Consider the following 17,692-nt stretch of genomic DNA (forward strand, 5'->3'; position numbering starts at 1 on the left):
AGTTATGATGTTTCCTTGCTTTCTAGCCAGAAATTGTGAAAGTGTCCGCCAAAATTCATGGTTTCCCATTCTCATGAGATCCTTCTGTTCCAAAACCTACAGCTACACTACATGACTTATTCATGTATTTTCTTCCTATGAAATCAAGGAGCAGTAGAGGGGTGGTGTGTTGACGCAACTCCAAACCTGGGAGCAGGGAAGTGCTCTTGAATCCTGCAGTTTAGAGGCAGTCAGTAAGCTTCATCACATCATCAAATCAAAACAGTGCCCCTCCCAAAATGTTCTACTCCATACTGTTCTGACATCCATAATAAAATGCCTAAGCAAACAGGCTTAAAACAAAATGTGGCTAAAGGAGACATAACAGTAACTCTTTTCACCAGAAGCATATTGGTTAATGCAGCCACTTAGAACACTGATTGGGTTTGATCTTTCATTACAGAGTAATTAAAGACTCACTGGTCAAAAAGAGTCAAAGAATGAGCACAAATTAATGACAAATTAAGCACTCACTAGGAAGAATGGACAGATGCATAATAGTTTCTGTCCTGTCGACTACTCAATATAAAGTATTTAAATATTCAGTAGTTTTGGGATTAGTCAGCAAAAATCTTTCTCCCAGATGAACTTTTCAATTACTATGCAACAGCATCACTCCCATACATTGGTCCAATGATTAATTATTTCCAAACGATGCAAAGCAGCAGCTTCAGCAAGAAGCAACAAATAAGCTACACCACCAGGAAATTCAATAATCTGATGTTTAGAAATGAAAGAAAAATCTTCGAGCTAATCAGGCAAAGAACACACCTGAACCCACACCCTTGTCTCTTGCACTCTCTCTGAATGCTTTATTTAACAAAACATAGGTACTGTTACTTCTGACTATATTCTGTAAGAAAGAGCCAGCTTATGCACCCGACTCCAGCAGAGGACTTACGATCATGACTTCAGAGACAGGAAAGGTGTCTCCATGCTTAATTTTCTTGCAGCAATGTGATCTAAGACAAACTGGCTCTTGCACTGGTTTCTCCTACTAACTGCTCTCTAAGTAGTGCGTTGGCTTTCGTATACTCCATTCTTAAGTGCTGACATCTCAGCTGTCAGACAAGAATATACCTAGATTCTGCCGTAGATGTACTTCTAGTTGTTGTGGTAACTCTCCTAATTTTGTACTATGTGGTGGGAAGAATATTCTCTTTCTCATTTAATCTCATGAAATTTTAAAAAGGTGTCATAAATCCCAAAGTGCTGGAAGACAGCAAAAAGCAGCACCGCCACCCAAAAATCTTATTTAGGACAAGAAAGGTAGGTCATACACCAATCCTAGCTGAGCAAAATCTTCGCCAAATGCTAGTTTTAAACTTAATTTGGATGAAAATAGGAGAATAGCAGAAACACTTGTTACAAGAGTTGCTCCATGCCAAAATCTGCCTTGCTATCCAGACGTAAAAAATAAACATCAGAGATTGTAGATTACCTGAAATGGGAATGACATCGAGTATGAAAGTAAGTCTCACCTGGAGTACCATGAGTTTTGTTTTATTATTTCACGCAGTTCACTACTATGTATTTCTTTAAAAAATTACTAACAACCTGCTCCCTCTGAAGAGGCACAGATGTCATCCGAATCAATGAAGGTTTTACACAGGATGAAGGGCATGGGGGAAGCTTCTAGCAGCTTCTCACAGAAGCCACCCCTGCAGCCTCCCCCGCTACCAAAACCTTGCCACGTAAACCCAATACAAGCACAAAATGCCTAACATCGATTTTCACAATAATTCGTCTGTCTGAAAAAAATATTGAGAATTAGAAAGCCCAAGGACTCAGAAACCATTCTCTCTTTCTGGCTGTAGATAAGTTAAATGCCTTCAGTTATACATTTTTTCAGCTAACCTGGGTGTTGCAAAGATAGAAAAGGCTATATAAGTGGAAAGCAGGTCTATAAATATTAAAATATAATAATTAAAAATCAGTATTTCTTTAGATAATATAACTAAAATACAATACTTAAAAAGAACACTGTTATATAATTAAAACTGGATAATTAATGAAATGTATTAATAACATTAGTGTGACTGTCAGAAGTTGACCTAGTTTTTATTTTTTATATATATACACGTAACTTTATTCAAAACTATGTATTACTGGTAGGGAAAGAACAAAATTCTGAAATAAAATAATTCCAATTTAAAGTCATCTACAGTTGAAAATATTTTGAAGGAGTTCAGTTTTCCATCTCAGAAATAAACAGAACTTTAAATTGCTAGCAATAGCATAACATAAACTTTTATAATAGAAATTATCCAGTTCATAAACTCCTTATTTAGTTAAACACCTGCATGAATCTTACAGTTGTTACTTTAGAATTACTGAGCAAAAAGTTCTTTTCAGCATCAATACTACATATTCTAGCTAAATATTTAACAAATATATTAGTGTTGCACAAAGTCTCTCCCAGTAAAAAACCGAGAGAGTATAAGGAGGTGACAGAATCCTGCAAGAACTGGGCTGCCATGTCATGGCTCGCAGATTATTGTAAAGAATATTAAAATAACCTGGCAAATTTCATAATTGGTGGTAAAAGACACTTGATTAGTCTGAATGATGAAGTTACATCCAGAAAAAATACAAGCTGGATTCCCCATTGTGATCACTATGTCCTCCTTTTCATTATCAGTTCTGTTACATGTCGTGGTTTAACCTCAGTCGGCAACTAAGCACCACACAGCCGATTGCTCACTCTCCACCCAGTGGGGAGATGGGGAGAGAATCGGAAGGGTAAAAATGAGAAAACTTGTGGGTTGAGATAAAGACAGTTTAATAGGTAAAGCAAAAGCTGCGCATGCAAGCAAAGCAAAACAAGGAATTCATTTACTGCTTCGCATGGGCAGGCAGGTGTTCAGCCACCTCCAGGAAAGCAGGGCTCCATCACGCATAACGGCTACTTGGGAAGACAAACGCCATCACTCCGAACATCCCCCCCTTCCTTCTTCTTCCCCCAGCTTTATATGCTGAGCATGATGTCATATGGTGTGGAATATCCCTTGGGTCAGCTGGGGTCAGCTGTCCCGGCTGTGTCCCCTCCCAGCTTCTTGTGCACCCCCAGCCTCCTTGCTGGCGGGGCGGTGTGAGGAGCAGCAAAGGCCTTGACTCTGTGTGAGCACTGCTCAGCAATAACTAAAACATGCTTGTATTATCAACACAGTTTTCATCACATATCTGAAACATAGTGCCATACTAGCTACTATGAAGAAAATTAACTCTGCCCCAGTCAAAACCAGCACATATGTAAAACACCAGCAAGCAAAAACTTCCACTCTGTGCTGAAAATTGAACTGCAGACACCTCGCTAGCAGGAGGTATTGTGCAGCCACTCTAGCTTTGCTTACCATCTGTTGAGCATCCACTGGTGCCATCACTGGAACAATAACGCATTTCAATCCTTTGCCTTCCCACCTCTAGCAAATTTGGGTCAGGCAAGCGTGCTTTGCAGGTGTATCGGAAACGTTGTTCATAGTGGCCACCATTGTCTGAAATATTGACTGGAGTCCAAGGCGTCCAAGGTGTTGTCTTTTTTAACTCTGGACAGGCGTTGGTGTTACAAGGCTGATATTCCTGAAAGAAAATGTTCATAATGAGTATAATAATTAAATATGGCTTTAAAAAAAACCCACAAACCCTCAAAACAGACAAAAAAACAACCAATAAAAAAGCTTTGATATTTTTTCCAGCAATTCCAATAGCAGTGATCATCAATAAACTTTTAATTCCAGTCTCAAACTGAAAGTGTTTTTTTCTGCTTCTAGGCAAGGACAGTATCACACTGCTAAAAGCAATAATATACCAGTACAAATTAGATCTATTACATCCATGAAAACAGTAAGCTGAACACCATAAGCACCATGATAAAGTGCATCCTTTATAAATTAATAGCCCCAAATAAGGTGTAGCTAAATATGTTAATGCTTTTAATTAAGAGAAATTCTGATAAACTGCAAGTACAAGACACAAACCAGCAAATAATTCCTTGGTAAAACCTAGCGGCATATGAATAAGCGAACCACTGTCCATTTTGTATATTGCTTATATATTACAAGGGAACAATGGGCAAAAAATGTTTTCTATTACAGAATCTGGCTCCCTGAGCTGCATGTTACCCATAGCTCCAGCACTGCTAAACCTGTCATCAGAAGCAAATTCCCTGTGGCCTGATATGCACCAAAAGGAACAGATCACCCCTAAGAAACAGATGCAGAATTGCCAGTATTCTCAAGCTCCACAGTGTATGTCTTCTGATGAGGATCATCAAGATCTTTAGGTCCTGCCCCTTCATTTCCCAGAGCACAATATGCTTCATCTGATGCAAGTGCTTTGTAAAGTATATGGATGAAATTAAACAACCATTAAATATCAGAATGAATTCACACTGACAAATTATTAAAGACAAAAAGAAATAGGCATCAGTGGGACAACTTTTAAATGATCTCTCTACCTCTGACCACTTAGAGAGATACTCAGTGAAGGGTACCTTCTGAAAAGGAGCCTACTAAAGTTTGTAATTCCACTAAATACTAAAAAATATGGACACAACAGAAATAACAGTTTTATCACATAGTACAACCTCCTTCTTCCATAAGCCCTACCCCAGCTGATACCACCATGTTCCAACAAGCAATAATTACCTGTTCCTCTCTTTCCCATGGTGATAATAGCCTTTTTATCTCGTACTTTCCCCAGTCCACTACCTCTTCTCTCAGATGGTCTAACTTATTAACATACCCAGTTAGGCTGAGAGCAATTGCTCTCAACCTATATTTTGGTTTAAAGGCTGTGTTGCTATTTCAGATCTAAAAGAAGCTTCTTTGTCTGAAAGCTTTTTTAATTTTTCCATTTGTTAGAGTTGGAAAAAAAATTATTCCCCAGAAACCCCAGCCCCACTAACACAGCAAGGCACTGGAGAATCCAGCGCTATGTTCAAGACTCTCATGTTCTGAGGTCAGGTGGACTTGTGACAAACTTCCTGGTTTCATAGTTTTGTGGTACTTCAGGTAAGAAGGAGGTCTTAGCCCAAAGATTTCAGCTGGACTACTCCAGCAATGTCTCTTCCCACCTTAAAACCTGGTGATCGCTACAATGGTGACCACATGAGTCATACTCAGGGACCATCTATGAAAGAGGACCGCTTTAGAGCACAGAGGACTGGATCAGCCTTTCTGGGATCTGAGTTTCAGCCTTGACTGGTTTCTGGATCAGAAGACAGCAAAGAACAAGCAAACTATCTGGTCCTGTGTACAGCAGGGGAAGTAATTTCTTCATGACTCCTCTAGGCAACAGTTTAAATCATGTCTCTTTTTTTTTTTTTTAAAAGATGTCTAGGACTGATGAATCTATCACCTCCCCGCATCAGCTGTTCCACTATTTAGTGATCCTCAAAGCTAATAAATTGCACGTTAATTCAAGCCTGCATTTTCCCCTTAATTTAATTTTCCAGTCACTGAATTTTGCTGCGCCTTTATCAACGATACTGAAAGTGTTCCTTGTCCCGTACCTACAAACAAATTTTTCATGCCCAAGTAACCCATACATAATGATAAACTAAGCTGAACTTCTTAAAGCTACATAGGATTTAAAACCCGATCTCCAGGTCCTGTGCATCCCTATGTCTTCCTTTTGTCCTATTTCCTTATTTTCCTTAAGACTGGACACCAAAATTTGACTTGGCACTCTAGAAGCAGTCCTAGCAATACAGCATGGAGAGGCAATCATGATCCCGTTCCACTTGACAGTCTGACTCTAATACATACATTATTGCACTAGTGCTTTTTCCTTCCACAGCATTGCACAAAGAGCTTAAGTAGACCCAGTTATCCTTGATAACCTGTCCTTCTCTAAATCACAGCTATACAACTACATATAGTTTCCTATCCCACACAACAGGCTGGTGTTTGGCAATATTAAAAAACATTTTATTAGCTTCTGCAATTATCTAGCATATTATTTCCTACCTCAACAATCTCTGTCATGGTCAAGCTTTACTGAAGATGTCTTACATCACTGTCTAGACTGTTGATAAAAATGTTAAGTGCTATTGACCCAAGAACTGATTCCAGGCAGACCCTGCTAGACACATCCCAGTCATTTATATCTGTCCATTAACACCGCATTTTTCAATTTGTCAGTGATCCAGCTTTTAATCCAGTTAATATTTGCCATATATTTCAGTTTTCCAAATCAAAGTATTTTCTGTTGCAAAGACAAATGTCTTGGAAAAATTCAGTGGCAGTCTGGGAGAAGTGCTGTATCAAACATCTTGAAACACAAGCTCTTTTCATGTAGCATATAAGCAGGAATAATTCAACCAGTAGAGTAGCTACTACAATGTTCATTTCAATACAGTCACAATGGTCTAAAATACATTCAATACTTCAATACAGTCACAAAGTCTAAAAGTTTCAGTTCCTCATTTGCTGTTGATTTTTGTATTGATATCTTTCAATCAAAAATAAAAGCTGCTAGAAATCTTTTTTTACTGGACTTGGTGTAGACAGGTGAGGGTCATGAAAAGCAGGACGTGTGAGATGATATGCAATGAACCCTTTGCCAAATAAAAATAGGCAATAGAGGAAGAAGTTAATTTAGTGGCAACGTACTGAATGCTGCTTTGCTAACACACGTTTGAGATGAACACATCAGCTGACTCCTTTCTAGAAAGACAGACTACCAGTAATCAGTGTGCTTCACCATGTGTAGTCCCTTCATACACCCTAACAGAGGGTATATTCATATGTTGTCACATGAGCCAGAAAAGAAAGATGTTCCTTAAGAGGATCTGTAGAGACCATTTGTTAGTTTTTCCTTTCTTCTTGCTTGGTGCATAGCTTATAAGAAAGTTTGTCTGCTGTCATGCCTGTCTGTTCAACCACTGCATAATACCCATGAAAGGCTCAGAATGGTAGGGAAAACAAAAGTACATGTAGATTACCCAGAAAATATTTACAGCAGTAAATAATCTCTCTTTGAGAAAATTCAGAGGAATAACCTAACAATGGATGACTCCACGAAGTTCTGGCACTAATAATGCCCTGGCAGAGCCTGCTGGCTTCTCTCACAAACAACAAGTGCTGCACTGCTCTACCAACTACCGCATCTGCCACTGAGGAACTGAAAAATTCATTGTGCTTGATGAAAGCATTGATGGGATCTGATGCTACAAAACTCCAGTATAAGCAGAACAATGATCTTGCTCTGAATGGTCTCAGATTTGAAAGTAAGTAAAGGAGGGGAGAAAAAAAAGGTGCAATTCAGATCACACGTGGGTATATTTAGTGCTGCTAGCATGAAGACATAGTCTGATTGGAAGGATTTGTCAGGGACTGGGAATAGGGAAACTGCTATCTCTGCTTGGATTATCCTCCTCTTCTCACCTTATCCAACACTTACTCAACTGGGATTTCAGGAATATGGCCCTCTCCAAAGCAATTCGACCAGCTAGAGTCATGGATAAAATAATAAAGCAACCACATAGCAGAATAAGAGTCTCAGATGAAACACTGAAGTCTCACGTCAGCAAAACAGTGGTAAGAAAGAGCTAGAAAAGCAGTGAAGTATTCTGCTTCCATAAGGCTGTTGAGAGGAACCGAGACAGTGGCTGCCAAACTCCACCTCATGTGCTCCATGTGGACTGAAGGAAGAGATGGGGTTGAGCTATCCTAGGAGGGGCCTCTAGACACCCACAGAGCAAAACTTCAGGGGCTCATATGATGGGTTCAAGTACATTTGTTCTTAGGGTACACTTGTGGACTCAGAACAATAATTAGTTGAGGCCATTTGCTGATGCCAAAAATATCATTGCAGTCAGTAGTTCAAACTTAACCACATTTTCAAAGTTCTCTTTGCAAGTTGTCCTAAAACTTGTGGCCTAATTCACCATATTATGGCTTGTAGTTTAGAGTGGATTTAGTCAGTTGAGATTGTTAAATTTATGCCTGGCTATGCCTGGCAAAGATGTAATAAGACCTTTAAAGACTAAATTTCAGGAGACAGTTCAACAGTTAGTTGGGAATTTTACACAAAATACACAAATAAACACATACGTCAAATAAATACATACGTCACAAAATACATGTCTAGGAAAATGACAAATAAAATAAAAAATTAAAATAAAATAAAATAAAAAATTGTCACGAAGCATATGGGTGGCAATATGAGAAAAGGCATCATAAATTAAAAACATAATTTGGAATGAACAAAATAATTTGGATAGAACAAAAACATTGACTATGCTATTAACCAGCTACCTTGCTTCTCTCTTTAAATAACATTTCCTAGTATTTGTGTATAATGAAAAACAATATTGTCATGTTTTGTACCAAGACATATTTAGAATTATTTGGTTTAGAAAAGGACAACTAAAATGTTATTTCCAAAACATCTTATTTCAAACTGGAGGAGACTGTTGCTAAATGACGTAGAACAAAATTCTACTGTTTTCTCATGGAGGACATGGAACAGACTAATTTTTTTTGCCCTGCATAACCACTTTAGTCAAATTCCTGAAAATTTTGAAGATCTCTGAGACTTTTACTCCTAGTTAAAGTTTGATTTTAATTAACCAAATAGCATGATAGTCTGATACTTCCTTAGGAAACTAGGCTAAAATTTATCTACATTTGAACTACAATTTTTTTATAAAAGACAGAATTCAGATAGAGAGTTCTATTCCCATTTATATTACATGTTTATTTTATGGAGGGATTTCTCCTAACAAACTCTTATTTCTTTGATGTATATAGTACATCTATGTTGAATGCACTTCTTTTGTTCTTGTCTGTTTTTCTTTCTCATCTGTTAGTGTGAGAGACTATCTTCACAAGGCAGCTAAATCAACATTAACAGTCCATTTAAATATTTTCAGCCCAACAGTTATCTTTTATGATTTGCTTTTAATATATTGTATTAGCTCTGGAATATTGTTTTGGAATCACTGAACAGTCCATTGATTAACAAAATACTTACAGATATTTGCTTTTTGTTCCATTGTGCTAAACTTCAGTTTGTCTGGCCCAAAAGATTTATTTAAGTTTTCGGATATTAAGAGGCAAATAGAAAAGAATGTTGCTGATTCATAAATTGAATGGTGTAGTATGTCACCTGGGACGAGAGAGGGCTGTAAGAACCTGAGTCTCTCAGCCATCTCCCAGGCTTTGAGTTTGTCACAGCAATATGTAGTTAAAGGAAAGGATAGCTCTCCCATGCAATCAAAACAAAGGCCAAAGTGAATGTAACAGTGTTATAAAACTCGAGAGAAAAACAGTTCCCATTTATAGGGGGCCTCGTTTACACATCAAAACATAAGTTTCCTGAAGGACTAATATACCCTCTCCCTCTCCAACAACCAAAAGATAGATAATATTTATCTTGCAGTGGCTGAAAAACACATTCAGGAAAATCACTAACTGAACTTGAAAAAATAAATGGTTCATTTATTTTCATTACAGAAAAGCAAAGTCTTATCCATTTAGAAAAGCATTTTCAAACTAAAACATACAAAAGAAAGTAAGTCCCTGATCATGTTTTTGTTTATTTCCACAGTTTAAAAAGCCAGGTTCTTCAACCAAATACCATTAGATATACCTTGCTTTATTGCAATTTTTCTATTACAATACTATTGCAAAAGCATGACCTGAAAGAACACCCAAACCCCATTACGTCCAAGTCATTAAGCAAAACACCTACATTGTAAATTTCACAGCTATGCTTAAAAAACAAAACCCAAAAATATTTCTAAGTTTCCCCATTATTTTTTAATCATGCAAAGGCACATCTATATCCTAGTTTATAGGTAGTATTTTAGCTTTAATTGACATCAATGGGAGTAGTTCGATTGATTCCAGTGGAACCAGGACTTCAGAGACCATTGCTGAGCACAGATGCAATCCTGTAGTGCTGTAAAGTAAGGGTAGGTAGGCTGTGTTCATAACAGGTTTTTTAAAATATTTTGATGGATAGAGGGAGGAAAATCATTTTACCCTAGGCAAAAGGAACAGGTTTCTTCTGAAGTGAACGGATTTCTTTTTTGGCTGCAAACACTGACTGAGCACAACCTTTTGGTTCAATTTTGTGTATTTTAAAGAAAAGAATTGGAAAAGCTTCCATTGATGTAAAGGGGAACTTAAAAGGAATTAAAGGCTGGATTTGGAACCATTTTCCCTGGAGGTCATCAGACTAGCAATGTTCGGTACTCAAATCCTTCCTATATTCAACATGACTCATTTTATTTAGATAAGGAAAGTTCCTACTTTCACCATCCCTTCATAAAACCATCAGATTTTGGAGTGAAGAAAGCCGCCACTTTCCTCTGACTTTTTCTCTACCAGCCATTTGTGTAACTCCGTGCTTGAAAGCTACATTTTACATCAAACTAGTCAAACTTTTGTGAAGAAACTGTTACAAAAAATTAAATCACGTAATTGCGAGTAGCTTAAATGAATATCTCAAAGGCACAGGGTTAGTAGGAGCACCTTCAGCTCCACCTCAGCAAGCAGCATGGCCTGGTTGCATCGAGGAAGTGCAGGTTTTATTCTTAAGTACTGATTCTCAGATGCTTACATTCACATTGGCACCTGAGAACCATTTAGAGTCATAATAATTTATTTCATATGCATGACAATTCCCAATATTGTAATAGTTCATTTTAAAGCATGATTTTTGGAATTAACTCATATTCAAAATGAAACTAGAAACATCTAAGGAAGAAAAAGCTTCTTTATTCTGACAGAGATTTAAAAAAAAAAAGTATAGAAAGAGGCATAGTAGTTAATTTGGATTCTTCCAAACCTAATCCATTTATGGACCTGCATTACAATTAATCACCCTACTCAAACACACCTAGCAAATGAAATTGTTATGTGGTACAAAACAGGACAAATTTGTCAAGATTTGTAAATTGTTTTTCTTTCTTTTTTTAAAATAACTGACTACATCAAGAACTTATGTGTATTTTTGCACACTGCTTGTAGAGAAATGAAAAGTAGTAAACCCACAGAAAATCCACAGCAGCAAGCCTGCTGACAGCTCAATTTGTACCAATTCTCCAAGCATCCCTGGTGTCATCCCAGTGCTACTGCTAGAGGAGCCCACTTCTATACCCCATGTACAGAGCAGCCTGCTAACACAGCGCCCTTACTCTAATCTCCACACCCATTTAACACTTGCATGGTCAGACTATGAGCTCCCTGGAGGAGAAGCTGGTTTAGATTGTCTCTTTGCAGGCCTTTGTATAACGGCATCCTGGTTCATCATTAAAGCTTTCAGGCAGCAGGACAACAACAGTAATGCTATAACTATAACGCTTTGGAGGCTAGCTTCCTGCTATGCTAGGCAGCAGATTTTCAATCTGACAGTTTTAAACCCCTTAGTGAGCTGCAAGTCAAGACCAGGGGACTGCAACCATGCCATCCTTCCCAGACTGCTAAGGCAGGAGTGGGTCCCAAACTATAGTCATTATGGGAACTCGAACTCTAAAATGGCAAAAAAACCCCATTCTCAGTGCTTGTATGTTCTTGATATTGGAGAACATCTCAAAACCAGTCAAAGAACTGACTAGTGGAATTTACAGTCAGTTTTCAAACTAAGAATGAAGTACACTTAAAATGTAATGTGTTTCAGTGAAATGGATCTGAATTTTGGTTACAGATGTCTCTTCTGGCACTTGACTGTGTTCGATAACTATTCAGAATTAAGTGTCCTGAATAGGCTGAAACTGGAGACTGCATATTTGTTTCTACTGGACACTCACCTCACTTTCAGGGATATGTTTCAAGTCCACAAAGGCAATTAACATTCAGTCTTGTCACCCAGTTCCTTTTTGAATGTGGATTTACTTTGAATTCTAGACTTCTCTTACTAAGTTAATTCTAGATTTTCTTTTGATGAATAATACCTTCTACATTTGGCCCACAATGCCATAAACCTCCTGTAAATTACCCTGTTCCTTTCACTCTTGGGGCACTGAAGGTGTTGAATGCATTGTTAACAGTTAGGAAACAAGCTGTGCCTCTAAAAATGCACGGCCTAAACAGAAAATTCTTCCTCTCATTCGTCCGTGCCTTTTACTGTACACATGGTCTATGAAACATCTCACAAAATGGACGAGCCGTGTGAGGTGCTCTAAAGGATCACATCTTCAGCTACACGCAAGAACGTAGCAAACGGGTTTCCCTTGACTTAAAGGTTTTTTTAGGTAATAAATTTTACTTTCATTATTTTTACCACATTCACGCAATTATATGCTTTTCTGCATTTGTGTATATCACTAATTCTAAGTGTTACATTTAAGCATTTTTGTCAGTCATGTAATTGTTAAGGACTTGACACTAATTAAGAGTCAAAGATACTTAATTGCCAGTCCTAAAAGTTGATAAATAATAGTGCAGGTCTTCAAAATCATTATACTGGCTTAAAAGAGCCTTGGATGGGGCAGGGGGTCCATCTAGTAAAGTAAGCTGATTAAGTTGTTTTGCAGGAAAGTTACTGTTTAGGAGATAGGTGTCCAGGGCTTATTTGCTCCAGTTCATAGTCAGGAGACTTACTGCAAATCCCCTCTTATCTATGGTTTTGTATGCTATATTGTGATCTGCCTTGCACAGCCTGTTCTAGCAGCTCTGCTGCGGGGTAGGAACCTCCAGGAGCAGAGATGGGAGGGGGGCACAGTGAGAAGCTGGCGACATCACCACCAGAACCTGCTAAAATCTGATAAGCCCAGAGGTGTCTGTCAAAGGACTAAGGATTCAGTTATTTTTGCGATGGCTGTCATTTAGACTGCTGAAAAGCCTGCACTAAAGGAAGTATAAGATATTATTTAATTGATGAAAATAGAACATACAGGACCATAAATAATCAAGGCTATAAGGCTGAAGGGATTGTCCACCTATAAATGACTGCATGGATTTACCAAAATTGACTGAAAAGTGATTTCAGCTAGGCAGGCACTATATTGCCATATAGTGAAGGCCTCAACTGCAGTAGGAAAGACATGACTTCCAAATCTGAGCAACAACATGACAAGTAGATGGTGAAATAAAAATATCATTAAAGGTAAATGATGTGTAACTTGTACAAAATTAATCTTTTCAGCATTTAAATTAGCATTTAAAAGTAGTGTGTAAACATCAGCTTGGAAATCTATATTTATACATTTAATTATAAAGAGAGGAAATTCAACTTTACTTTTAAAATTAAGAATGCTAGTTGCAATTTGAAAAGACCAGGGAAAGAAATGTAGCTTCCTGTGAGCTGTGATTTTGCTTACCTGATCATTCAGTACTTCAGAAGTGGGGAAAAGGGGGTTGTTCAAAATTCCATTTTGGGGGGTATGATCAGCTGATTGGAACCAAATGAGTTGCTGCAGCTTAGTGAGTTGCTGCAGCTTAGTGAGTTGCTGCAGCTTAGAGCCCCCGCTCTGCTGGGCCATGTTAACGATCTGTGCATGTGGCTTTATTCATTACCAATGCAAATGCAAGTGCAAAAGAAGGCGGATTAAGTCAGACGGATAAAGAGTGATTTACTTTGCTGTAATAACTCAATTGTTTGCAATTAGCTTCACGTACTCTTACTGAGAAGCTTAAAGGTTTTCATGTAGGCCCTATAATTCCTGACAAAAATATCTTAAATTGCTGAAATAGTTATTATTAACTTCAAATGTCTTTTTTTAAATTACTGAAAATCATGGCTATCCAAGTATTTATTAACTGAGAGTAAGAATGTTAGAAGATAATCCAATAGTCAAAAAGGCATGAAAAGGCTGTCAACTCGTCCATTTTAGAGACTGCTACTTTGTAATGACTGCAAATCTGTTATCACACATAAATTACCTTCATTTCTATTCTGCAGCATAGGTTTTCCTTCATGTAGGCTGCTAGACAGACAATGAGATCTATATTCTTGTTGTAAAAGGAGATCCTCAACAACAAATTTTTAAACACCAAAAGTGGAAGCAAATCTGGGACTTCAGTTTTCATAGGCAACACTAGAGTTACCTGGCTACTTTGTGACCTGGAAAGAATTTGATCCTTAGATTCCTAATTCTTAGATTCACCCACTGCCAGCTATAATGATTGTCAATGTGCTTTTTCTTGAACTTAGCAATGGAAGAAATCTGCAAACAAGTTTCAGTTGGGTTTGTCTGCCACCTTATATCAATAACTCCACAGGCTGCTAAAAAAATGTGTAATTCCAAAACAACAGAAGAAGAAACTAAAAGCTGCACAGCCTGTAATCATGGGGTTGAGGATAAGGAACCAGGGATGTACTCCTACAGAGAGAAATGGCTCATTTCTTTCACAAGGCAGTTTCAAATTAAGCACAGTGGTAAAGTAGTTCTGGAATTTACATACTGAGGACACATTTACTTCCATAATATTTTGACCTGGAAAATCAGCTGTGTGAAAAGCCAGCCAACAAGTAATGCAGAAAAATAAAACAGTTATTACTATTATATATCCAGCCATAGAGCACACTTTCAGATTCTTATTCAATTATCCATAGTCATTTATTATATCGTCAGTGCAGCCTTATATTAAAATTAATCCTCTTATCAGCCTATAGATCATCATTAATCTTATTTTCTACAATTACACTATCTTTTAGGTTCAGCTGAACTTTCACATTTTAAGCTCAAAATCTGTGGGCAAAAATGCAACTACTAATCAGCAGCACATCAAAACAGACCTGAGAGTATGAAATTATTAACTGCTTCTGAAGTCATTTAGACAATAAGCATTCAATTGCAGTTTGTCTTGGGTTTGGGCTTTGGTTTTTTTTTTTCCTTTTAATTATAAAGAGCTATAAACTGTGTTTTATACAAAAATGGAAGCAAAATTTGAGAAAGCTAATGTTGGAAAGAGCTGAAGTCTGGTTTTGCTCTGAAAATCTGATTATTTTAATATTCTTACTCTATTTTTTGTTCCAAAGAATGACTTAAATGATATACAAATCACTGGGGGAAAAAATCCTATGTCACCACTCCTGAGATAACACTCTAAATGTTAGAGCAGCTGCTAAACGACAAATGCGTTAAGTGATGGAAATGATACAAACCGAATAGATGAGGAGCCATGAACTCTAATTCAGAGTTGCCAGCCCAAACCCAGAAGCTGCAGTGAAAAGCAGAACTGCTTGTTGAAATGCATTAAACTGTGCAAGTATTTAAATCCATTGAAAATAGATTTAGCTACACAAATGAGACACATTCAAAGATTCTGGTCATCTGCACCTTCTGATGAGGTAGCAGAAAGGGTGTGCTCTGCATTTCTGAACACGAAGCCACTTAGTAGGGGATTTGAGTATGGATTTGGAACCCTAATGAAGGTGGCAAAATGCGGCTGCCAGAGATCTCTCCAGCACCAGATGGATTGCTGTCGTCTCCAAAAATTCCAATATTAGGAAGCTCCAATTATCTACTAGGAGGGAAGTCAGGAATGGTAAGTTAATGTGTATATGAACATCCACGTCTTCCTAGCTCAAAAGCCACATTAGTCTTCTGTAAATGGGTGAAAGGGGAAAACCAAACACAACCCCCATTCCCCAAATTCCTTTCAAGCAAAATTTTTCTCTTTCTAGATGTCGAGAGAGTGGACAACACCTGTGGAAAATGGGTATAGCAGATAGGTTAAAAAAATAATTATCCTATAAACCTCTTTTTCAGGCCTTGACCCAGGCACACTGAAGTGAACAGTAATATAACTGAACTGAAAATGTGCTTAAGCACAATTTAATACTTTATCACACCACAGACATCTGCCTTTCCCCAGGGCAGAAGTTACAGCAGAGCTGACAGACATGAACGTGTGCCCACACCTCAATCACTGCTGCTACAGTCAAATGTATAAACACAAACCCATCTTCAGTTATAGCTTGTAATCACTTGGACAAGGAAGCACAGCAACCGAGATGCCGACACATTTGCTTCTGCCAACTCCACTATGGGAAAATATGACTTCTAGCAGAGGGGGGCACCTGAGCTGGTTAAATTGCCATAGCAAGTGTCAGTGCAACTCATCTGTCAGAGCCCCTGACTATGTGGGCAAAAAAATCACAAAAAATAAAAAGACAATCCAAATAACAGCATAAAATTTTACAGGTTGCCTGGTTTAAAAGCAGGAACAAAGGAACATATATATGAAAAATACGCTTCTAGTTGTGATGATAAATGTAAATTCAGGTTACCTACAAACTTGCACAGGTTTGTGCTTAACATGTTCAGTAAGTGAAACTGCCTGGGCAAATACAAATATACAATTGTCTTTAATTTTCTCATGAGTGGATAGCAACTTCTCAAAGCTTGTACCCTTAATATAACATTCAATTGCCCAAATGCAGGGCTCTGTTGCCATTTTAAATTCTGTGGGTTATCTCACCTAGCTTCCAAACTGCTCTAAAAGCACGTGGTGCTCTCACACGGCCTCTGACATATCTTCCACTTTCACCCAGATGCTCCAGATCCCCTACGGCTTCTCAAAAAGCAACACGTGTCTCTGTTTAGGCAAATCTGCATCCTGCCCTTGCATTCGCTAATGGAGCCTGGCATTTTTCAGAATCATGTCAGAACTGAATCTCCTAATGATTTAAATAACTGTTCCACATTTTCCATTTAATTTGTGGCAATCTAAAAAACTCCCTATAAATCAATTTCTCTCACAGAACACACTTCATTTTTAGCTTTTTAAATATTGTTGGGTTTATATAGAGTTTATTTACAAAGGGTTTAATTTGTCTATGTTTTATTTTTGGAACTCTGTGGTTGCAAATAAAACACTTTTTTTTTATCTCCAGCCAATTCCTGGTAAGACAGATGTTTCTGGGGAAAAAAAAAAAGTACTAATTGGATGCTGGCTTCATATTATGCTCTATTTCCAGTATGAGGAAGAAAAAGGCAAGAATAGCTGTGTGCTTCCTTTGCATCTCCTCAAATATGAGCTGTTCTGTAGCTGGCATGACCCTAGCATAAATCAGATCAGGTTTTAATTGACAATAGCCTGTGTGTTTCAGCTCAGAACTGCTGAAGCTTATGCTCCGCTGCTTTAGGGAAATTCCTTAGGAGAGGATTAAAGCCCTTTTATTTCACACCTTGTTTGAAGTCTCAGCAAAAAGGCTAAGCACTATTTAGGGAAAAAGTGGCACTGCTAAAGACATTCAAGCCAGAAGGTTAATGAAGAAAACAAAGGAGAAGGTGATTATAGACTGTACAAAAATAGGAAAGAAAATACCACGGTAATAAAAATAAACTGACCAGGAACAGAGTATGGCTCCCTGGTAAAATGAAATCAAAGCATGTTTCAAATGGAGCATTTTATGAGTTTCAACAAGTTGAATGTATAACAACATATCTTTTCTTAACACAATACTCATGAGAGCTCTTAAAGAAGAACTTTATTACTTAATGCACACACAGGATCCTTAGCTTCTCTTTATACTCAGCTACGCTCATCTCAGTCTTGTCCCAAATCAAATTTCTGCATGCCAGCTTTCCCCACTTCTTATCATAAAATTCATGCAACCTCATTTACAAGAGGAAGAAAAAAAGGAGATGAGCAAGGATTGATTTACACTGCAGTGATCAAATTGGGCAGAAAAAAAAAAAAAAGTCAATGAATATGTCATCTAGCAGAATTCTTCTTTTCAACAAACCAGA

General features: G+C 37.7%; 1 protein-coding gene across 6 annotated transcripts in view; it reads right to left on the bottom strand.

Moving 5' to 3' along the window:
* SEMA5A (semaphorin 5A) overlaps positions 1-17,692 on the bottom strand; it is a 354,504-nt gene that overhangs the window by 36,312 nt on the left and 300,500 nt on the right. For all 6 annotated transcript variants that reach the window (XM_087760523.1, XM_087760512.1, XM_087760495.1 and 3 more), the window contains one exon: positions 3,393-3,618. In XM_087760523.1, the coding sequence (XP_087616649.1) occupies positions 3,393-3,618 (226 nt within the window). The remainder of the gene's footprint in view (positions 1-3,392; positions 3,619-17,692) is intronic.

The sequence above is a fragment of the Nipponia nippon genome, unplaced genomic scaffold (genome assembly GCF_047370975.1).
Source record: "Nipponia nippon isolate SJK-2023a ecotype South Korea unplaced genomic scaffold, ASM4737097v1 scaffold_1, whole genome shotgun sequence".
Classification (NCBI taxonomy): Eukaryota; Metazoa; Chordata; class Aves; order Pelecaniformes; family Threskiornithidae; genus Nipponia; species Nipponia nippon.